Raw genomic sequence first — 22,711 nt, 5'->3', positions numbered from 1 at the left:
CTGGAAGACAAGATGTTCTAAATCAGTATAGCACTAACCTGTCACTAGGGAGGTTGGTGGGATGAAATACTGTCAACGACATGCTCTGAGTTTGTGCAAGTAAGCAAATGGAGTCCGTGAGGTTCAATGACACAGCTGTTTGTAAAACCAAGAAATTATGCTTAGAGAACTCAAGTGCCCAACTCGGAAGGTGCTCTGACATAGAGATTGGGCTACAGAGTTCTGAAACATGCTGTGTTGAGTGAAGATAGCAGGGTTTGACATGGAAAGGGTGATGCTGTGCTGAGTCATAGTTAAGTCTCCTTTGGTGATGAACAGACACAGTTTGCTAGCTCAGGGGTCATTCTCAACCACTGAAGTTTGGGTTTGTTCATTACCTATATCCTTGCTAATGAGGACTGGGGCCAGTGACGCTTCCTGTTCACCCAATAATAGAATGGAAATTTGATGATCGTTTTGTTTTGTTCTGTCTGGAGACAAGGTTTCACTAAGCATCCCAGGCTAGCTGGGACCTTGCAATCCTCCTGCTTCAACCTTCCAAAGTTTAAATATGTGTGATCATACCTAGTATAGACATCTCTGCCTCCCAGCACCCAGAATAGGTAAGAACACAAAACTGTCATTTATCTTTTCTCATCGCTGTAACCAATGCCTGACAAAAGCAGTTTAAAGGAAGAAAGGTTTGTCTTGGCTCGGAGTTTAGAAAAATGGTCCTTTGTGGCAGGAAAGATATGCACACTGACTGGAGAGGCTCAGTTCATGGTGGTGGGAGCTTGCAGCTGCTCACATGGTGTGAATCAGGAAGCAGAGAGTTTAGAAACAAGGTTATAGTCCTGAAAATCCTACCCTCCATGACCCACCTCCACCAGCCATGTGCAGACCCCAAAGGTTCTACAACCTCCCAAAATAGCCCCACCAGCGGGACACTACATATTAAAACACATGAGACTATGGGAGACATTTAAGATTTAACCTATAATGCAGTGGCTCATCTATCACGTGTTCAGCCCCATTATTTTAAATCATTGTTTATAGGGAACCATTTTGTCCCTTTGAGACTGTTTTGATCTCAACTCAATAGGGACATTAGGCTGATCCTTTATCCTTCCTCTCTCTCTCTCTCTCTCTCTCTCTCTCTCTCTCTCTCTCTCACATATATTCCTCTCTTCTTCCTCATTTTTCCATTATGATTAAAAAAAAACAGCATTGGTCATCATAGCATAGCCCAATAACAGAAGCAGTAACTGGAAAAATTTATAGTGGATAGTGAACAAGATTGAGAAATTAAGATCTGTAGTAATCTTTTATGTCAAGTAGGATCCATCCAACTGGAAATAGTTTCACTGAAATAAAAATGAAGTAAATTGCAATTAGCTTGACAATGCTATTTAGAATGTTGTAACTTGCCTAAGTCACTAATGCTGTCATAACTGTGATTATGTTTTGGTAGCAAGTATATCTAAATCCTCTGGGAGTCACAGTTATGGAATTAAAAATAGTTTGGGAGCAAGACGAAGTACCTAAAGAAAGAGCTGGAAGAGAGGCCAACAAGTCCACTCAGAATGAGCTTGTTCTGAGCTATGGATGTGAAATGGCACTTGGGTAGCATTCATAAGGCTCTGTTTAAAGGAGGAATTATGAATCCATTCATTCACCCTTTAGAAGTACATCTGGAGATGGTTGGTCAACGCTCTTCGGTATGAAAGCAAGTATAAAGATAAGCAACACAAGGTACCTGGGCTTTGGTTACAGGCAACCACAAGTTAGTATTTTGCTTTGCTTTTTGTTGGTCACATGTGTTTAAGCATAAACTTAGTGCTTGCTTTACATACAAAATGAAGATGAAAAGCTTGCAACATCTGACTTATGGTAGCTTCCCATAGACAGCAGACTAGTCAGAAACCAAAGGTATTTCATGATGGCATGGGCAATGATGACTTACAGTTGTGCCCACCATGCCCCCCCCTTGCAGCATCCTTTGGGGATCAAAGTTCATTAGGCACTTCATCTTTGAATTCCATCTCCACTCTGGAAGGATGGTAGCACAGGAATTAAAAGCCATATTTTCCAGGAGAGGATACTGGAACTCAGAAGTTAAGTGGAAATACTGAGAAATTCTCATGGATAATAGGTGTCCAATAAAGGTCATTTTTCTCCTTCCTGAGTTTTTCACCTTTGAATTGGTCTCTCCTGGTTTTGATTCTCATTGGCAGCAAGGAGCAGGAAGCTGACTTTTGATCCTTATTCCTAGAGTTGGAAATAGACTTGGCTTGCTCTATAAGTACCATCAAACCAGCCATCCATGGGCAGTGGTTAGAATTCTCTGACAGTTGAGTATGCATAGACAATCCATCTTTGGGAGTGTGGTTCACTGTAATTCAAAGGATTTCAAATCCCATGACCTTTGGGTGGATCAATGGCACCCAATGCTAACAACAAAGCTCACCCAGGCACAGAGAAACTGTACCCTCAAGTTCCTAGCACTTCTCTTTACTAAAATGAATCTTTTTGACATCTTGGCATTTGTCGTAGAAGAAAAAGTTTAATTAGAAGCCAGAAGAGACTCTTCATAGGAAAGGGCAGCAGGCATGTAATCTCAAATGAGTTCCTCTGTGTGTGATCTCATACAGGAAATTGGTTGGAGTCATGGCATCGAGATGAGTGAGTTTTATGTTTGAAGGCTCGGGAGACAGCATCGATGCTCCCATGAAAGGCTCTGCTTCATCTCTGAATGTGATATTGTCTTCATAAGAGCATGCAGTCTGCTTCTGCTTTTAATCTTCTTCTGCCAGTGACCCCTGACTCTTCATTTAGTTTCATCCTCAGCATTGTCTGGGAGCAGGGCAAGCCAAATAGCACTTTCCCCAACAAAACCCCATCAGCAAGCTGAAGTACCGGGTCTTGTTACTCTCAACCTTCTAATTGAGTGTGGTCCCCAGAGCTCAATGCAAGATAATTATTCCTTATTCGGGGAAGCACAATGATTCATATCTTAGAATGTCACTGCGTGCGAGCCTTTGGTTATAAATACGCTATATTTGAAGTGAAGTGGGCGTGGATATAAGCCCTGCTTCCAATCACCTAAGAAACTTGTATTAACTATGGGATGATGGTGGACTTCTTTGAAGCCTCAATTTGTTCATATATAATATTTGTATAACAGTATCAATGGGGCACCATTTTTTGTGTAAGGATAAAAATAGACAGTGGCAGCTTTGGGGATCATTCAGTTGGTAATGTGCTGGCAAGCCCAAGTCCGAGGACCTGAATTCAGTCCCCAGCTTCCACATAAAAAGCTGGGTGTGGTGGTGCACACTTGCAAGCTTAGCACTTATGAGGAAGAGATACATAGATCCTCAAGACTCGATGGCCAGCCACTGGAGCTTACTCGTGAAGCCCGAAGTCCTAGAGAGAGACTCTGTCTCAAACAGCAAAGTAACACAAAATGAAGTGCACAAGACCTAGAGACTGGTACCCAATATTAACTTCTGGTTTCCATACACAGAAGCATGATGTGAATATCTACCCACACATGCATTTACACATGCCCGCACACGTACACCCACAATGTACCCACACATATACACATAGATAATGCACCTAAAGTACCTAGCAGTGATACTGGTGTATGCAATATTTGTTGATTTAATGATTTTCTGAGATACATTTATGTGTCCCAAAGACATTATTGGTGTGGGAGAGATGCAAAAAAAATACATTAGAAAGTCCCCCAGTAATCCATAAAACTCTGTGTGTAGTGATAGAGATAGAACCTGGGACCTCGTGCATGCGCGACAAATGAATGCTTAATCATGATGGAGCTCATTCCCCAGACCCTCATAAGGTTTTCTGGATGGAGCCCACCATTCAGACACTAAGTGTCTCCTTTAAAGGTTACAATATTTTAACATCAAGAATAGCCCAGGCAAGAGGCACCAAGAGTAATTCCTGAAGGAAGAGTGAAGTGAAACTCAGATATATCGTGTTCCTACTGCGTGCCTGGGCCTGAGTCAAGCTTAGGAACCTTCAGAGGGAAGAGCAGCCTGTTCCTTCCTGACCTGTGTCTTTGTGTCTCGTTTGTGCTGACCATTGTGGTGGGCCTTTGCTCTTCTCGGCTCTGCTCTCTTCCTTCTTGTCTTTCTGTACATTCCTTTCACCTGAGCTAGCTCCTACGGTGAGTTTTCATCTTGAGACTGGCAGAGGTGTCAACTTCGAGATTTGGCTGCCTGGTACAGGTTTTAGTAAGCTCCAGGAGAACAGAAAAGGCTTTTCTTCTGATTTTCAAGCAGCAAGGAAAGAAGTTGATTGGTCATTGCTTAGCAGCCTCTAAATCTCTCTCTCTCCCCCACTAGTCCCCAAAGGGATAAAGAACTTAGACTGTATTTACATCTTGTTCTCTCCTACATTGGCCTAGAATAATAAGACTGTGTGATTAACAGCTCACTTGGAGTGTGTGTGTGTGTGTGTGTGAGAGAGAGAGAGAGAGAGAGAGAGAGAGAGGGAGGGAGGGAGGGAGGGAGGGAGGGAGGAAGAAGAACTGGCATTGCAGGCATGCTTGTGTTCATGTTTATTTGTGTGTATCCTTATGTGAATGTATGTGTGGGGGAAGGGGTAATAGACATTCCAAAATCAATAGAAACCACTGCAGAAGATATGAACAAGAACCACAAAGGATATGTCAACTTACATATACATGTGTGTGTGTGTACAACTAATTTTAAAAAGAGGTTGGGGTTGAGATTGCAGGTACATGCCACCATGCCCCACTAGGACAGACTGTCCATGCAGAAAAGATTGGGGAGACCAGAGAGAGGACTGGAATGGCAACCCTGTTCATTCAATTTTAGGCTCTTAAAATTCTTATTTCAAAGTTATTAAACAACATAAAATTAAGACTTTCATACCTCTTTGGTAATCTTGGAAATTCTAACACTACCATTGACCAATTATAAACCAAGTATGGGCTTGGTTAATATAGACATCTAATAAGTATTCACAGGAGAGACAAATAAATGATTGACTCTGATAGTAATAAATACAGCTATTGTAACGTCTAGTAACACACTCAAGATAAACGTAGCTTTAAGCTTCCCTCCCTCATCAATTAGAACCTGAATCTATGTAGCATTTTTCCCAAACAAGAAAGGTCATCTCTTCTAAGACCTGCAGCTGGTGGGTCTTTGAGTAGGGACTGAATGAATCCCTGTGGAAATGTTTTCAGGGAGTTTTATTTCTTCTTAACACACCGTGTTACCTTGGAACCCGAAGTTACTTCCCTGCTCTCTAATAACTACCTTCTCTAGGCTGTGACTTCTGAAAATGCTCTGTAATTTTCTCCCTATTGACCTCTGTGTCCACCAAGTGCTGGAAACCAGGGTTGTCAAGAGAACCCCGGGGGCTGCCTCTGATAACTGTTATTCCAGGAACACTTACTCAGGCATCCCTCAACGCCTGTGTATCAAGAATAGAATTTGGAAAGAAACGATATTTCCATGACTCTGTCTCCATCTTCCTATGGACACATTAACCCCTAACCCCTACTCCTCAATCTTCAGACAGTTGGGTGTGTTTCCTATGGGAGATTGTATGGGTGCTCAGAAATGTAGTTCTCCTGTTTTGTCCTTTTAATTATGACCCTTTCCTGTCACCCTATTTTGCCCCCATTGTCCCTAAAGCATCTAGATCATACATCTATTTGTGTCCAACTCCCACTGTCTGAAAATAACTTAAGAATGCTATCGTCATTTCCTTATCATTCATACATTAGTCATATTATTACTGTATCATTACTAATATCATAAAAGACTCATGGAACCCTTTCTTTGTGACACAGACACTATCCTGAGCATTTTGTAGTGATCTCTATGACACCAGATGAAAAAACGAGATCAGAGAGGTGAATGAATTTGTTCGGGATCTGAGCTAGGGATGGAGGTCAGGGGTAGAATGCATCTTTAGCACGGTCAAGACCTTGAGTTCGGACCTTAGCACTCCACAATAAATAAATAATAATCGCCCAGACAATAAGACAGAGAGCTTAGATTTAAGACAGAGTGTGTCTGTCTCCAGCATCCAGTCTATCCCTCTTTATGCACCTATGATTCTCTGACCTGTCATAGGCACGAGCCCCTGGAGTGGGAAAGCAGCTTGATTGGTAGCTAACACAACATCCATACATCATAGCTGTCTTCATTCAAGCCTAGATTCTTGGGCTCATTTCTTCCTCCTCAAGGAAAGGTGGGTTTAAGGAAATTGATACACAAAGGGCAGTGCCCCGCCCCATGCAGGTAGTTTGCATCCTGGGATTCATGTGAACTCTCATGAGTCTCTCTCGGTACACTCTCCCTAGCTCCCTCTTTCTTCCCCAAATAGTTACTCATCGTCTTTGGTAGGAGAAGAAAAGCAGGCCTTGCCTAGGATCAAAGAGAATTGCTTTTTCATTTATCTCTGCTACCTCTAGTTCAGTCAGCTAATGGAGAGCTATTAAGCCCACCGTTCCTATGATTGGTCTGAGTGATTTTGTAATTGGATTCTTTTTATCCTCCCAGCAAAACTCATGGAAATTGTTCCGTTTGGGGATTTTGTCATACACTCTGACTCAACCTTCAGGCGGAGCTGGAGATGCTTCATGCAGGGACCGATGCATCCTCCACACTTCCTGATGCACCTTCAGTTCTGAGGGCCTCCCTGATGTAACCAGAGGAACAGCCAGCACCTCTGGGATGCTAGGCAATAGCCAGCAAAGGCCATTGTCACCTCCTGCCTCCTCCAGGCTGCAAGGTCTGCGCTGTCAGCCAGCCCCTTGGTTCCTTCCTTGTGCCTTTGCTCTTCTTTTCCTAGTCACACTCGTTCCTTTCTTCAGCATAGCTGGGCTTGCTCACTCCTGAATAAAGAGCAAACTTCTTACGTCACTGTCACTGAAAGCTGTGTCAATCCAGCGTTCTCTAGAAAACAAGAAAGCTGGGTCCTTTAGAGCAACAGAGAAAGGTCTTGAAATAGTCTTTTCCTGTTGACGTCCCCAAAGGCCTCCTGCTTTTTTCATATGATCTCTGCTCTCTTCACACTCTGCTCCCTCACCCTCTTCTTCTTCTTCCTCCACCCCAGTCCCCATATGTGTATTTCCATGAGTGTTCATGGATACAAGACCTTGGTGCAGAGTCTTCCTCTCTTCTTCTCCATCATATACATTCATTCATTCATTCATTTATTTTAAGACAGGCTCTCTTACTGACAAAGAACTCCCCAATTTAGCAACACTGGCTAGCAAGCAAGCCTCATGCCCCTTCTGTCTGCCTCCCCAGTGCTGGTATTACAATGGCTGCATTGCTCTTCATGGGGTGCTGGAGATCTGAGTTAAGGCACTCACGCTACGTGACAAGTAGTTTACCAGCTGAGCCATCCAGATGTTAAACTCTCTTCTTGCTGTCTGGTCTTTCACACATTCCACTTCCCAGGGATAAACCTTGGCCCTTTCCAAAGCAGTCAGTGCAGAAAGCCTTTGATTTGCTTGGTTCTCCCCCTTCCCGTTACCCCAGTGTACACCCCAGGCTGCAGGCCAAGCAGAGCTGAGGGATAATTTTATTAACAAAGAGAAGAAAGGAAAGGGGAAAATCAGAAACTCTCAGATGTCTTCCTATTTGCGTCTCCAGTTGGAGAAGCATTGTTTGCGAGCCTTTGATGTACCCTGTGCTGAGCATTTTTTGAATGACACACTTATAGAGCTGTTAATTATCCACGGGGAAGGCAGGAACATCATGATCCTGCTACTGTCTCGTTTTTAGCACAGTGACACCTAAATATTAATGAAACAACATTTGAAATTCCATTCTTTAGTGCTAGGGTTTGAATCTGAAACGTCCCTCTCAGGCTTGTGTGTTGAACCCTTGGTCCCCAGCTGCTAGCACTCTTTTGGGAGGTTCTGGAAGCTTCAACTGGTGGGACATAGATGGAAAAAGTCGATCTCTTAGACTTTATGTTCTTAGTCCCCAGTTTCTTGCTTCCTTGCTTCCTGTGTGCCATGAAGTGAACAGCCTCCTTCTCCATGCTCCCACCGCCATGCTAGCCTGTCTCTCTTCTTGCCCAGAATCAATGGAGTGAGAAACTGGAGACTAGGTCTGTAAATATTAATCAAAATGAAACATTCCTCCTCCTAAGTCAGGTATTCAGTCACAGCTACCATAGCAGTGACTACTGTATTCAGTCATGATGACCACATTTTAAGTGTTTGATAGCCACATGTGTGTCTGGGAGCTACTATATTGGCTAGCCTGTTCCCATCACCCTGGGAAGATATAGACACAACTGTGCTAGTCTTTGCCTCTCTCCATTTGTCCTACTGAAGCAACAGTTTTCTTACACATCTTGCTCACCAGCAGCAACGTCTTGGGATATAACTGCCCTACAACAGTTTCTATTTGGGACTCCTTGGGCCCTCCGTGGCTTTATGGAGAAATCAAGCTGGGGTCCCTCTGAACCTTTTCCCTCTCCATGAAGAAGTGGACTAGGGCTGAAGGGTTTGAAGAATAGAGGCAAAGAGCCTGCCCATCCCATTCCGTCCTTTGAGATGCACCCACTCCCAATGGGACGAGGGAATAGCTACTTTCTCCCTGCTAGCCATGACCCTTGGCCAGCAGCTTCCTATGGAATTGTCACACTGTGTACTCATTTACTTGCTGAGCTCTGAACTCCTGGGAAGCCCAGATGTCACTGTCAGTGTTGTAACATCACTGCCTAGCCAACCCCCAAAACACAGAGGTCTGCTGAATATAGATTAGATGAGAATGAATGTTCTGTGCCATCAACTGCTGCCAAGAACCCTCCTGAAGCTCATGCCTTGGTCAGAATAAAACATGGAACATAGAGATGTTAACCTTTTCAGCAACCATCATAGGAATGAATACCATCTGCTGCTCCCAGGGGTTGAGTAGCTAAATAACTGCAAGTCCCCCTGAATCAAAAACATTAGTCTTGGCATCAAGGGGAGCTTATTTGTGCCACGCTTTGCTGTTTCTGTTGAAAACTGGCTCTGGATATTTACATTCTCAATATGTCTCTTCGGCTATTTTATTACATGGTGAAAATACTACTGAAGTGTGTCTTGAATACTAATTTAGACAGATGATATGAATATATTTCCTTTCCTAGACACAATAGCAATAAAGAACTCACACAGCTATATCCTTTGCTAATAGCATCCATCATCACTGTTCATGTTATAGAGAAAGTGATCTGGGTGGGCAACAGTCCCATCATTTACTAATAAGAGAATGATAGGCTATGCAAAAATGTCAGATGGATCAGGGAATTCCCTATATATCATATGGATGTAAAGGCTGTTTACTTAACAATTGTGAATAGAGAGAGTGGGCAGAATTGTGTGGAGCCAGACCTCAAGGGGACTACCATCAAGAGAAGTAGGAAGAAAGGGGCTGGGCCATCTAAAACACACTGTTTGCACCCTTTATGGGATGTGGGGCTACTCTTTGGCGTGATTCACTCAGAATGGTTCTGGCTGCCCTCACAGAAGATGCTATTTGGGTTTCATATACTTTTGGGTTTTCTGTCCTTGCTTGGCACATAACTTTCCTTCCAAGAGCAAATTATTTTCACAGTCTTGAGATATCAAAACAAGTGTTTAAAAAGCTAAGAAAGAAAAAAATGTGAGTGAGAGTTTTCTGAGATCAGTCAAGGCCTGGGCATGTTTATGCCATCAACTGGGAGTAACAAACAGGTACCCAAACTTCAGTTCTTAAGAAATGAAATGAATCAAGCATTTGCTTCTCTGACCCTATCTGGATTGGAGTTAACTGCTTTGATGAACATATTATCAGTAAGACAAGACCAGAATGATGAGTGGTTCACTTTCTCTGCTGTTTGTGCTTGGCCAGAGCCTCACATCAGATCTGCTTGGTCCTTCTCATTGTTGGTGAAGGCTATCCTAGATGCTGGGGCCTTTGATGCCTCCCTCCCTCCTCCTTTCCCCCCCTCCCTCCTTCCCTCCATCCATCCCTTCTTCCCTTCCTCCTCTCTCTGCAGCTCTCAAGCTGTGACTACTCAGGACCATCTCTTGTCTTGACTAAGAGCTGCTAAAAGAACAGAAGTGTTCATGGATTCTGAGACCTCTGTATTAGTACATCAGAAATCAACTTCTCCTCTGCCCAACCCAGCTTTTCCTCAGATGATCCAATCATTGTTCCCTAGAACACTTACTATCAGAATCACACAAATCTCAGTCTTGGAGTCTGTTTCCCCATGAACTTGACCCCTAATACCTTCTGTGTGTTATGAGAATGGTGGTGGTAGATGAGGCTCACACTCTGGAGCACTTGTGTGAGAGGCATTCTGTGGCACAAGTACTTATCACCACTGGATCCACACCAGCACCTTGGCCTAACCCCCAAGGAAGTCAAACCACCCTCTCATGTAGAAGGGAGAAAATTAAAGCAGAGGTGTTAAATATACTTTTGGTGATGGCAGAAAGTCTCAGAAACACTTCTTTGATAAAACCTTTTGGGCATCTGTGTTTTGACTTCGATCTAGATTCTCTCTTGGCACACCCCTGGTGGTCACGTGAGTGCTGCCTCTATGCAGCACAGAGGTCCTCATCATACTCAGTGAACTTTTAGGAGTTTGGTCCTATGTGTATACTCTAAGCTTCCAAGACCTAGCATACCGTTTGGTGAACATCAGGTGCTCCACATGCCGGACGCAGAGGTCCAGTCTTTGTAGTTAAGAATGCTGGGAGATCTCTTCCAAAGGAAGGAAGTATGGGGATTCTGGGTTCATATCACTCACATCTTGGCATTGTGGACTTCAACAGGCCCTCATTTTGTTCTTTATAAAATTGGGATAATATCATTGACCCTAATCATTGTTTATGGGCGTTGTAGAAAGTAAATGAAACCATATGTATAAACCACATAGTCTTGGATGCAGTAAGTGCCTCATAAATGTTATCTTTCATAATCACTGGCCATTGTTGGGGGAGGTACTTATTCATTTCCCGGCTGCCCAGACTCCCAAAATAATTACATAGGAATCTGTATTAATTGCAATACTCTTTGGCCAATAGCTTAAGCGTATTTCTGGATAACTCTTATATCTTAAAGTAACCCATTTCTTTTAATCTGTGAAGCCACATGGCTAGATAGGTCCACTGTTTTGTTTTGCTTTTGTAGCCATGGAAAATTAAAAGCATTAAGTACCATGACGCTGAGGTCAACAATCTTCACTCCGTGGCTTTTATATTTCTAGCATCATTGCTTTGTCTGAAAAAAATAATGCTTCAGCAGGCGGTGGATGATGGGGCTTGTTAGTTTGGAGGCTTGGGTTTTATGAAACCACACGGGGAATTCAAGGAAAGAGATTCCAGTAGGAAGATGTGTGAAAAACAAGAAATTTAGAGAGGAGGAGGCATGATGGGGCACCAAATTGTTCTCTTCGGAATACTTCAGAATATTTCTACTTAATGACTTTTAGGGAGCAACCATTTCGTTGGAATAATTTATTTGCCCGTATTAAAAGTGTTCTCTGGGGCTAAAGAGATGACCCTGTAGTTAAGAGCATTGGCTGCTCTTCTCGGAGACCCAGGTTCAGTCCCCAGCACTCACATGGTAGCTCACAGCCATCTGTAACTACAGTTCCAGGGGATTCAGCACCCTCTTCTGGCTTCCGTGGATACCAGAAATTCACAAGAAGATGGCTTAGTGTTAAGATTGCACACTGCTCTTGTGGAGGACCCAGGTTCAGTTCCTAGAACACACATTAGGTGGCTCGCAGATGCCTGTAACTTCAAGTTCATGGATTTCCCATGCCTCTAGTCTCCTTAGGTGCCTGCTTCATATACACATACGCACAGGCAGACACAAACACATACAAATAATTAAGAATAAATCTTTTTCTTCAAAAAGAATAGTTTCTGCCTGGATTATGAATGGCCAAGCTTCCAATATTGAACTCCCTTTTGGCACACTGAGCTGCTGACAAGTGAGAAGGGGTAAGGAGTTATACATGTTGCCCTAGGGCGTGCCAATTCTCCCAGTGTGATTGCTGGAGAAGTTTCCATGGAAAGGTAGCCTTCTCAGGAGGTTGGGGAGATGGCTCGGATGATAAGAACACTTGTTCTACAAGCTTGAGAACTTGAGTTCAAATTCCATGGTGCCCATGGAAGCCAGATGTGGCATCATACATGACTGTGACCTCAGCACTGAGGGAGGCAGAAACAGGAGCATCACTAGGGCTTGCTGCTGGCTGCCAGCATAGTTTCAAATTCAGTAAGAGACTCTGTCTCAAGGGTATAAACTGAATCGTGATAGAGGTGACCACCCAATGACCTCTGGCCTCCATGTAGGCATGCGCACATGTGCATACACTACACACACAAACACACATACACACGCACACATACCTGCCACATGCACACATAGTGGACTGCTTTCTATAAAGGCTCAAGTTTATATTATGCTTGAAGTCAAATCCTTTCATGTTTTTTAAAGATAATACTGGCTTAATCTTTGTGTCTCTGGTTTCCTCATTTGGAAATGGGTACTACAGTTCACTGCTCATGAGAGTATTGTTGAGTTTAAAATAATCAACAAAATCCTCAGTGCAGTCCCTACCATAAATTAAACTCCTAACAGACTCAAGTTATCTCTGCTTCAAGAAGATGCAGAGGATGCCACGGATACATGTAGTCCACTGGCAATAGGTCAGGTCTCCTGTACCGAAACAGACCCTGACGTGCTTGTCTCCCGGGAACAGAGGCATTCCCCATGCCCTGATGAAATCACCAAGTATCTTAGTGTGGAAACAGTAAATCTTAACTCTTCTCACTGAGAGTTCAGTAGCACAGATCTCAGCTCACAGCCCCTGGATCCGCTTCATGTCGAAGGCGACTGAAGACAGTCAGTCCTCTTGAGCTGTGTAATGGGCATCTAGCATGAAGCCTTCTCCAGGGTGGCTGTGTTTTCAAAATGACTGAGTGGTTGTTTTCTGGCATTTCATTATCTGGGTCTCAGAAAACCAGAAGTTATCACACAAAGGGAAACAGTGAGCTGAACTGTGTGTGGGTGAGGTGGAGTGCTTGATTCAAGACATAGAAATTCTTTTTATTGTTCTACCATGACTTAGAACAATGGACCTTTTCACAGAAATGAGGATTGTATGTAGTTGATGTTGTCCCATGTAAGCTCTGGAATGGTTTCTTTTTTTAACACACCCCCTATTTTATTTTAAAAAGAGGTGGTGTGAGGCTTCCTCAAATGTTCGTACTTCTTGCCTTCTTAACTGAAAATGTGCACAGTAAGCCCGATGTTTCTTGCATACATTCTATGAAACCGATGCCATTTTTCAGGGCTTCACAATTCATTAATTTTCACAACAAGCCTGTGGGTGCTGCCTAACCCTTGCCTTCAGATGGGGAAACTGAGTGCAGAGAAGCCAAGTTATTTATTCATATAGTTAGAAGTGGTGGAGTTGAAATTTGACCTCCATATCCCCAGATCTTTAAGAAACAGGACTTATTGTTGAAAAACAATTTGACTAAGAAATGACAGAAATGATTATTAAAAACAGCAAAGTAGAACCCTTGGAAGCCTGAGCATCCATTTCAAGTGTTCCCATCATTCTGGTGTTGAAAAAAGGTGTGCTTTCGACCTGCAGTGCCAACGTTCACACATCCATGCCTAGTCCTTCGTTTAGCAGGCGTTCTTGGAACACTTTATGGTGTGACTGTAGGGCCATTGCGTGCTAGGAACTATAGAAATTAAGGAGTATCATAAGGCTCACAGTCGTCTTCCAAAGGGCTCCTTCCAAGAGATCCGTCACCTGAAGCAAGTTGGGGACCACACTTCACTCACAAACCAGGAGGATCCTGAGAAAGTGTTGACTTTTAAACCCATCCTTCAAGGAAATCATCCTCTTTGCCTTCCTCCATCCTGTATGGATGAGACTAATGAGCGAGAGCAGGGGACACCAGTCGAGTTAGAGTCAAAGAGGCCTCTGTGTTCAAAATCGGTCAAGGTTTCTTGCTTGGCCAGTAGCTAGTGGACTTTGGGTTAGATGGAATCATTTCTTTTAAATGGTAGCTAATGAAAATGAAAAGCTTGTAAAGACTGCATCTCTTGATAAAAGGCGTGTTTTCAATGAGATGTGTTCCTCTGTGCAGTCAGTTAAATGCATCTCTAGATTGAAGCCAATGTACGCAAAGCCATTGGGTACATTGATGGCATCAGTGAAATTGAGCATATGATTTCATGTGGCTATGACTTAGATGTAAGTTTCATGACTGTCTCATTTTTAAAGTAATGAGCTAACAGAAAATACTCTAACTTCTTGTACTGGGTGGTTTTGTGTGTCAACTTGATGCAAGCTAGAGTCATCAGAGGAAGGAGCTTCAGCTGAGGAAATGCCTCCTTGAGATCCAGCTATAAGACATTTTCTCATTTAGTGATCAATGGAGGAGGGCATAGCCCACAGTGGGTGGTACCATCCTGGACTGTTGGTCCTGGGTTCTATAAGAATGCAGGCTGAGCAAGTCAGGGGAAGCAAGCCAGTGAGTAAGACTCCTCCATGGCCTCTTCATCAGTTCCTGCCTCCAGAATCCTGCCCTGTTTGGGTTCCTGTCCTGACTTCCTGCAGTGATGAACAGCAATGCGGAAGTGTCAGCAAATAAACCCTGTCCTCCCCAACTTGTTTCTGGTCATGGTGTTTTGTCACAGCAGTAGAAACCCTAAGACACTTCTCTCACCCAGACTGGACTTAGGTTCTGTATTCTCACACCACTGGGGGCATTCTTTGAGGTCTCTTCTCTGAGTCACTTTCCTCCCGTAGGAACTGATGCAGTCTCTTGACGTGTCCCGTTCACTATTACTGGTGCTGTGTGTACAGTGCTGGCATAAATATGTGTGATGATCAAGGAGAGGTGGTGGGTTGTCTTGAACCTTTTTTAATTAGGTCTCCTTTCTCTTTCTGTCTCATAGATCGACCAGTAGCCATTGTGTCTCGCTGCTTTCCATGCGTCTGTTCATAACCACGCCCTAGTATATTTGTTCCCTTGGATTAAGTGCTAGAAAGTCTAATGATCAATGTAGTCACTCTGTGTTTTTGGGATAAGCGTGAACAGACTCTGAGGGAGGAAAGGGGCCAAATTAGAGTGTGAACTGCAGCGATTTTCAGTGCCGGGAAAGCATTGCTTATCCGCATAGAGATAATTGAATTTTGTTTTATTGCTGATATCTAGTTTAGTGGCATTACTATCAGGGACACTTTGGCAAGAAGGAAATTTTTTTTACAAAAGGAAGGAGAGGAAAGGAGGGAGAAGGTGGAAGGCAGGGGAAGGGAAGAAAAGGCCAGAGTGATGTTCTGGGGGAAAATCTCATTTTCAATCTCTTCCTTTCTGCTTGCTGTCTACAGTGGTCTGAACTTCATTGACCTGATGGTGCGACAAGGGAATATTGACAACCCTCCTAAGACACCCTTGGTGCCAGGATTCGAGTGTTCTGGGATTGTTGAAGCTCTGGGGGACAGCGTGAAAGGATACGAGGTAAAATTTTAAGTCTGACGTAAGCAGTGGTAACCATCTAAAATCTGTAAGGAAGTAAAGCTAAGCAAGACACATTTGAAATAGTGGTGTTTATTTTGTCATTTTGAGCTAGATAACATTAACCATGTTTTTAATGATAGGACTTTCCAAAAATCTAATGACTTTATTTGTTTGCTTATTTTTAGGATGTTTTTTTCATATACTATCTTCGTTGCTCTTGGCAACAGTTTGAGGAAGTGGGCTGGACAAGTCTTATTGTATTCCTTTTTTATATCTATTTAATATAGCTATTAAGACTATTTGGGCCTGGCGATGGTGGCGCACGCCTTTAATCCCAGCACTCGGGAGGTAGAGGTAGGCGGATCTCTGTGAGTTCGAGACCAGCCTGGTCTACAGAGCTAGTTCCAGGACAGGCTCCAAAGCCACAGAGAAACCCTGTCTCGAAAAACCAAAAAAAAAAAAAAAAAAAAAAAAAAGACTATTTGGTTTTGTAGTCACTAAGTGCACAGTCCCTTGCTCCATCTACAGCTACCATTCCCACCATCTCAGGCCTAGCAATCAACTACAAAACACAAAAGTAAGGGAAGTTAATTGTTTTATAATATGATTCCCTAAAGTATTTACCTGGCTGATACCTTTTAAGTTATCATTTACAAATCATGAACTACTTCAGGAATGTATAAAAAAGGGTTTTAGATTTAAAAAAAATATTTTAAGTCAAGGAATCTCACCCTGCCAATGGGATAGAATTGGTGAGGGATAAATGGTTTCGGGAAGAGGGCAATGTATGTAAGTATTTAATTTCATTATTCTGTTTTCATTCACATGTGATAGTCTCCACAATACATTTTATTTTGAAAAAATGTACGCATGACTCTTCCTACTGTCTTAATACAAACTAAATACAACTTAGTCCATAAAAACTGAAGCACGGTGTCTGGTAAGGTGTCATTTGGATAAAGGTGTTTGCCATCAAGCCTGGTGACTTTAGTTTAATCCTGTAACACACGAGGTTGAAGGGGAGAACTACAAGTTGTCCTTGGACTTCCACACGAGTGCTGTGGTACACACACATACACACACACACACACGATCTAATGAAATACTGCAGCAACACCAGCCATATAAAATTGAGGAGTTTGGCATCTGAAAACTTACTACAAATAAAATTCAAGGTTTCTCACTCATAACTGGGATCTCAGAATAAAGGCAGGGAGATTGACATATAAGAACACACCATAATCAGCTTTGGAGAGCAGTCATCTTTACTCTAACCATAGTGGACACACACACATACACACACAGTAAAGGTTCTTGCTATTCCCTCTGGTTCAGAAGGTACAATAATCAATCATTCTCTGTGAGGCTAGGAGGTAGAAAGTAGAATCAAACCCCAGATTTACATCACCAAAGCCTAAGTCACAGGTCCTAGAATCTCATGGTCTTTACCCACGTTCCCACCCTTACCCCAATGTTACAAAAATATGTACAAGGAATGAGTGAAGATGAACCCTGTAAAATCCAGCGCCAATGTTCTCTTCAACTTGACCTTCAGCCTGCAGCTCATCCTCACCCCAGTGGGAGCTTCAATCCACTTGAAAATACTGAATGTTCTAAATGTGTGTTGAGGGATGTCTGGAAACCTCATCCCATTTAGCAGTGCTTCTGTCAAAGATGTCCTAATGACCAACGAGAAGAAAGTTTTAGCAGAATTTCAGCTACCCTGGTTTATCTGATTCCCTCATCACTAAAATAGAGTGGATAAATAACTCAGTTAGAAGATAGATTGGCTACTCTATGATGTGTCTGTCATGCAAGGAAGGAGGCTAATAGAACCTGGACTCCATGGCCCCTGAAAGATGCTAGGTTTTGTTTCATGGGAAGGGAACTTTAATTTCCATCAGATTCTAATTTCAGAAATCCCTCCAGAAATTATAAAATTTATGTTTAAGCTTGAAACTAAACTATGTCCATCAAAGTGGAGGACTACTTCTAACCAATATTCAATGAGTCCAGGATTACTTCCAGGCTTGAGAGATGAGAAAAAAGAAAGCAAGTTTAGACCAGAGCCATAGGTAATTCTGAGCAAGGACTTCTCACTGTCTAGACCGGGGGGGGGGGGTGCTCAAAGACAGGAGAACCTGTTTATGTCTAAGCCATTTAAATCTCCAGCAAAAAGGAAAGATATAAGTAGCAGCTACTCCTTTGTACCCAGCCATCATATCATGGTGATAATTGTCCTCTCAAACCAAGAAGACTGCTTTGTTCCTATTGCTGGCGAGGCAAACCAGGGTTCAGTGACTCGGATACCTCTCCTAAATTGAGCTCTCTCAGCTCCAGCCGGGATGCCCTGACATTGGGACGGAGATGTGCAGATTCTCTTAGAACACGATAGATTTGGTCCCCATCTGTATCATCTAACTGAGCTCCACTTAACCCAGATCTGATAGGTTCTAGGATAGACAGGAAAAGTCTTTATAGGCACTGTGAAAACCACGCACTGAGGTTGCAGCAATCTTATCCTCAAATAAACAGAACTGTCTGGTTTTAGAAAGCAGACTACTGTGGAATCTCTTGGATCACATTGACCCTTCCGCACATGAAAAACATGGTCTTCACTCTTTTGGGCCACTGTTTGAAACATTGCCATGCTCACATCATCAGCTTAAGAGTTGATTTTCTACTGAAATATTCCTTCCAGGAAGAGTTGCCTCCTAAGCCCCACCACCCAAAGTATTTTCCACCTGCAATTTTTCAGACAATGAGAACAATTTAAGAGTATGAACTGTAACTCATTTACCATTATACCACCTGTGCTTGGAATTCAAGGCCCGAGAGGGGGCTTACATAAACAATCATGGCGGGAGAGCACTGTGATATTATGAAATGATGTATATGATGTATGTGGAAACAGACAGCTCTTTGTCTGTGTGACTTCAGGGCAGAGACATAAAGCACCTTCAGTGTCAAATGTGCACAGTGGGGCTACTACTCCAGAAAGCTGTCATAGAGACGAAATAACTGATGTAATATGGAGGTTAGAGCTCAGTATAAAATTGGTTTTGCCCAGCAAATGGTTTTTTTCTGCTATAATCAAATATGCAAATACAACAACCTCTCATGAAAAGAAATTCATTCTGAGCCAAAGTATAAGTCCAAGGGTGCTTGACTATGAGGGCTAAAAGAAGCCTTAAAGGAAGGGCATGATGTTTGGGTGAATGACAGCTGGGGAAGGAGAGATGAAGGATGTGCATCATCCTACCTTTGTCGGGTGTACTGGTACTCTTCAAGCCTCTGCTACCACCTAAACAGTCTTCAGAATCCTAGTGGCAGAAAACAAGGATATAGCTCAATTAGTAGAGTGCTTATCTAGCATGCACGAGGTCTTGGGTTCAAGTCCTCAGCAGTGCATAAAACCAGACATATTGGCGCATACCTAAAACCCCAGTTCTCAGAAGGTGGAGAGGGGAGGATCAGAAGTTAAGGTCACCTTCAGCTACATAGTAAGTTTTAGGTCATCCTAGAGAGCATGAGACTGCTTAAAAAGAGGGAAGAAAAGAAATAAGAGAAGAGGTAAGGGAAAAGAAATAGGAGTATTATTCTAGTGACAGAATGAGTTTTTCTAAATTCATGGCTGTGAAGAGGAGACAATTGAAGGGAAGATAGGTAGTTAGGAAGCTAAAAGCTCTCAATGGCTCATTAAATAATCATATGATTTATGGGGATTTTACTGCAAATATATAGACATGTGATTGTTTCATCAAAGAACAAATATAAAAATCAGAAGGGATTTCTACAGAAGTCATAGTATATGGATTGGGAGAAACAGCCTATGCCAATTATGTCAGAGAAACCCTGCGCTTATTTTGTAACATGGACAGCTCCCAATGAGTGCGGTCCTCCTTAGAACTCCATCATGAATCAGTTTCCTTTAACTCTGTATTTCTTTATGGCCAGATTGGAGACCGTGTCATGGCATTTGTCAACTACAATGCCTGGGCTGAGGTAGTCTGCACACCAGTGGAGTTTGTCTACAAGATCCCAGATGACATGAGTTTCTCAGAGGCCGCTGCTTTCCCCATGAACTTCGTCACAGCATACACGATGCTCTTTGAGATTGCCAACCTCCGGGAAGGGATGTCTGTGCTCGTGCACTCAGCTGGCGGTGGAGTGGTAAGTTTGCTGGCGATTCTGTTTCGTCAAGGTCATGATGGCACAAATGGAGTTGAAATTGACATTGTGATTCTTACATGGCTTGTCATTTGTAGGAATAATCCACCACAGAGTTAGCACTCACATGAGCAGCAAAAGCCTTTATTGATTGTTGTAGTGAGGTTAGGTTGAGCCTCACAGATGGTGCCTCTGGGGCTAGGAATGTCTCAGCATGTCATGTGAGGACACAGTGGTCCCAGGCATAGTTTCTATAGCGTGACACTGAATCTTGGCATCGTAATTAAGTGCTGTGTTGATAATTATGAGATATCTACACATGTCACATCACACTGAAGCCATACAAAATGCCAAGAGAATGATGATGTCCTTTTCAATTAATTTCAGTGCTTGACATGATCCTTAGAGTAACATTCTAATCCTCTTGTGCGCTGGCATATTTTCTTAAGTGAGAAAAATGTGGACAGAGATTGATCTGTCACACTGAGAATTGCACATGAAACTCAGCACACCCAGGAGAGTGATCGTACATGGGAGTATTCTGTGTGTAATCTTTCAGACACATCTTTGCTGAGTGGAAAAAGTGAAGGAAATCAAAATTTATTCTATATAGTTCAGGTACAGTGGGTTTTTCTTCCATAGTTTCAATGTGTCATGGTGTGTATGTCCAATGCACACTGTCTGCCATTCACATGGATAAATACTAGGCTTGACATGTTCTACTGAGGCTTACCTGGGACTTTCATCTCTCTGAGAGGAGGTGGTATTACTTACATGCCATGCTCTAGACTCTGTGGATGCACAAGAGAAGGCATGATCTAACAGAATTTGAGAGGTTTCTAAGTTGTGATTCTGTTTGCTGGCTTCAGAGATGAGTTCTTATGATTTCCTCCAGCTCAGTTTCAGTAGGGCTTTTGTTAGTATTTGTTAGTATTGATTTTAAAAAGCCCTTGATTTTTTACAATTACCAGAATTTTCTAAAGTGTAAAACAAATGTGTGTGTGTGTGTGTGTGTGTGTGTGTGTGTGTGTGTGTGTGTGTAAGCCAGAGGTTGACACTGGGTCATCAGGTGTCTTTCCTAGTCATTATCCATATTATTTTTTTAAATAAAGTCTGTCACTGAACCCAAAGCTCCCAACTTACTGAGGCTGGCTGGCCAGCAAGCCCCAGGGATTGCCCTGTCTCTACCTCCCCTGCACTGGGACAATAGGCACCACCACACCTCTCTTTTCTACATGGATGCTGAGGATGGGACTTGGGTTCTCATGCTTGTGTAGGATGCACCTTTCCAGAGTCATTTTCCCAGCCAATGAAGGTCATTTCTGCATTTCCTTTCTAAGAACACAAGCTCACATCCAAAAGCAAGGGCATGAAAGTTTCAGAATGCTTTGCAAACAGATCTTCAATTTCCTTCACAAATTTGCTGATGTCTTCTGACCATGAGTAAAGATACAATAAAAACTAAATGTTCCTGAGAAAAGAGAATACTTTTGGTTCCAGCAATCTGCTAACCGCAAGCAAGCCGTTTAGAATACTGGCATTTATGGTCTTGGTGTGTTCTGCATACAAAGTGTGGGGGTTCTTTCCATTGCTATCACAAAAACCTGACCTTATGGTGATGCTGGCTTCAGTCCTGTCAAGGGTCAGTGTGATGGTTCATTACACTTACTTGCCAACTTGATTGACTCTGGAATCAACTAAAATATAATGTCCTGGCCATTACTAGGACTTTCTTTGTCAGATTGTTTTACTAGGGAAGGCCACCCTAAATGTGGAAGGCATCTTTCAAGAGCCACCCAGATAAAAAAGACATGGAAGCAGAGTCTTTGCTTCTTGCCTCTTTGGTTTCACTCTTGCTGGCAAGGCTATCCATCCTGTTGCTGCAGCGCTCCTTCAATGATAGTAGAACCAGTTTCTTCAGGCTTCCAATGTGAGCTAAAGACTAGTAGCTCTCCAGTAATCTTTCAGACTTTCAGCATCAGACTGGGACTGCTGAGATGCTCAATCTTGTGGTCTGAGCAAGCCAGTAAGGCATTCCCATGTGGTCTCTGCTTCAGTTCCTCTCTCCAGGTTCTTGCTTTGACTTCCTGTGCCAACTTCCCTCAGTGATGAACTGCTACCTGGAAGTGTAATCCAAATGTACCTCTTCTTATTATGTTGCGTTGGGTCAGAATGTTTTATCATAGTAACGGAAAGCAAACCAGAACAGTTAATTTGCATATATTATCACTGAATTTTTTTCCTCTTTCTTTTTGTGCTAAGAACAAATAGAAACATCAAGACTATGTTTCTCATATACGAAAAGAAATTCTGGGAAACTCACCATAATTTTTATTCTGCCTTATTCTGGGCTTGCAGATAGTATCAATGATAACTAAAATGAAAAAAAATGAAGGAATTAGAGAAAAGAGACAATAGGAGGAGGAAAATAAGCTAATAGGCATTACGCAGGCTAAGATGTTTTAAAGCTTTGTCTGAGATGGACAGCAATTTTATCTCTGGGCTTCGTAATAGCTGGTGAAAATAGGGGAAAGTGATCATTTATGCAAGCAAGCTATGTCTATTTGATGAAAACACACCCGTTAGAGAGAAGAACCCTGGTTTGGAGACTAAATGGCTGTTCTTTGGCTTCTCATAAGGAACATATGTGAGAAAGCCCTGAGAATTCTCATGAAGGCTGCTTCAGGGAGTGTAATGTTTCCACCAAGTTTCCTATGCTGTGCTCTTAAGGCTGTCAAATAGTATTGAAGTAAAATAAAAAATTCAGTGAGAGTCTACACACTGAGGCCAAGAGGATGTGGTCTGGCTTCATCTTTGGACATACTTAAAGGTGCGGTTCAGCTACCTGTCTCTCCAGTGGGAAGGCTTCTTGAAGACTATTTATTCCAGAAAAGATTGGTAGGATCAATGAAGCAATTCAAGGTCACCATTAAAGGAAAGAGTGTAGACCAAGCACATGCTTACACATAGAGGTAGTCATCTGAGCTGAGCAGTCTTGAC

The 22,711-nt window shown here is 42.7% G+C and overlaps 1 protein-coding gene across 1 annotated transcript in view; it reads left to right on the top strand.

Annotated features, from left to right (window-relative positions):
• Vat1l (vesicle amine transport 1 like) overlaps positions 1-22,711 on the top strand; it is a 153,574-nt gene that overhangs the window by 5,487 nt on the left and 125,376 nt on the right. Inside the window, exons 2-3 of the mRNA XM_057754432.1 lie at positions 15,412-15,541; positions 19,499-19,714. Coding sequence (XP_057610415.1) covers positions 15,412-15,541; positions 19,499-19,714 — 346 coding nt within the window. The remainder of the gene's footprint in view (positions 1-15,411; positions 15,542-19,498; positions 19,715-22,711) is intronic.

This window comes from Chionomys nivalis, chromosome 21 (genome assembly GCF_950005125.1).
Source record: "Chionomys nivalis chromosome 21, mChiNiv1.1, whole genome shotgun sequence".
In the NCBI taxonomy this organism is placed as follows: domain Eukaryota; kingdom Metazoa; phylum Chordata; class Mammalia; order Rodentia; family Cricetidae; genus Chionomys; species Chionomys nivalis.
This window is presented reverse-complemented; position numbering and strand designations above follow the sequence as displayed.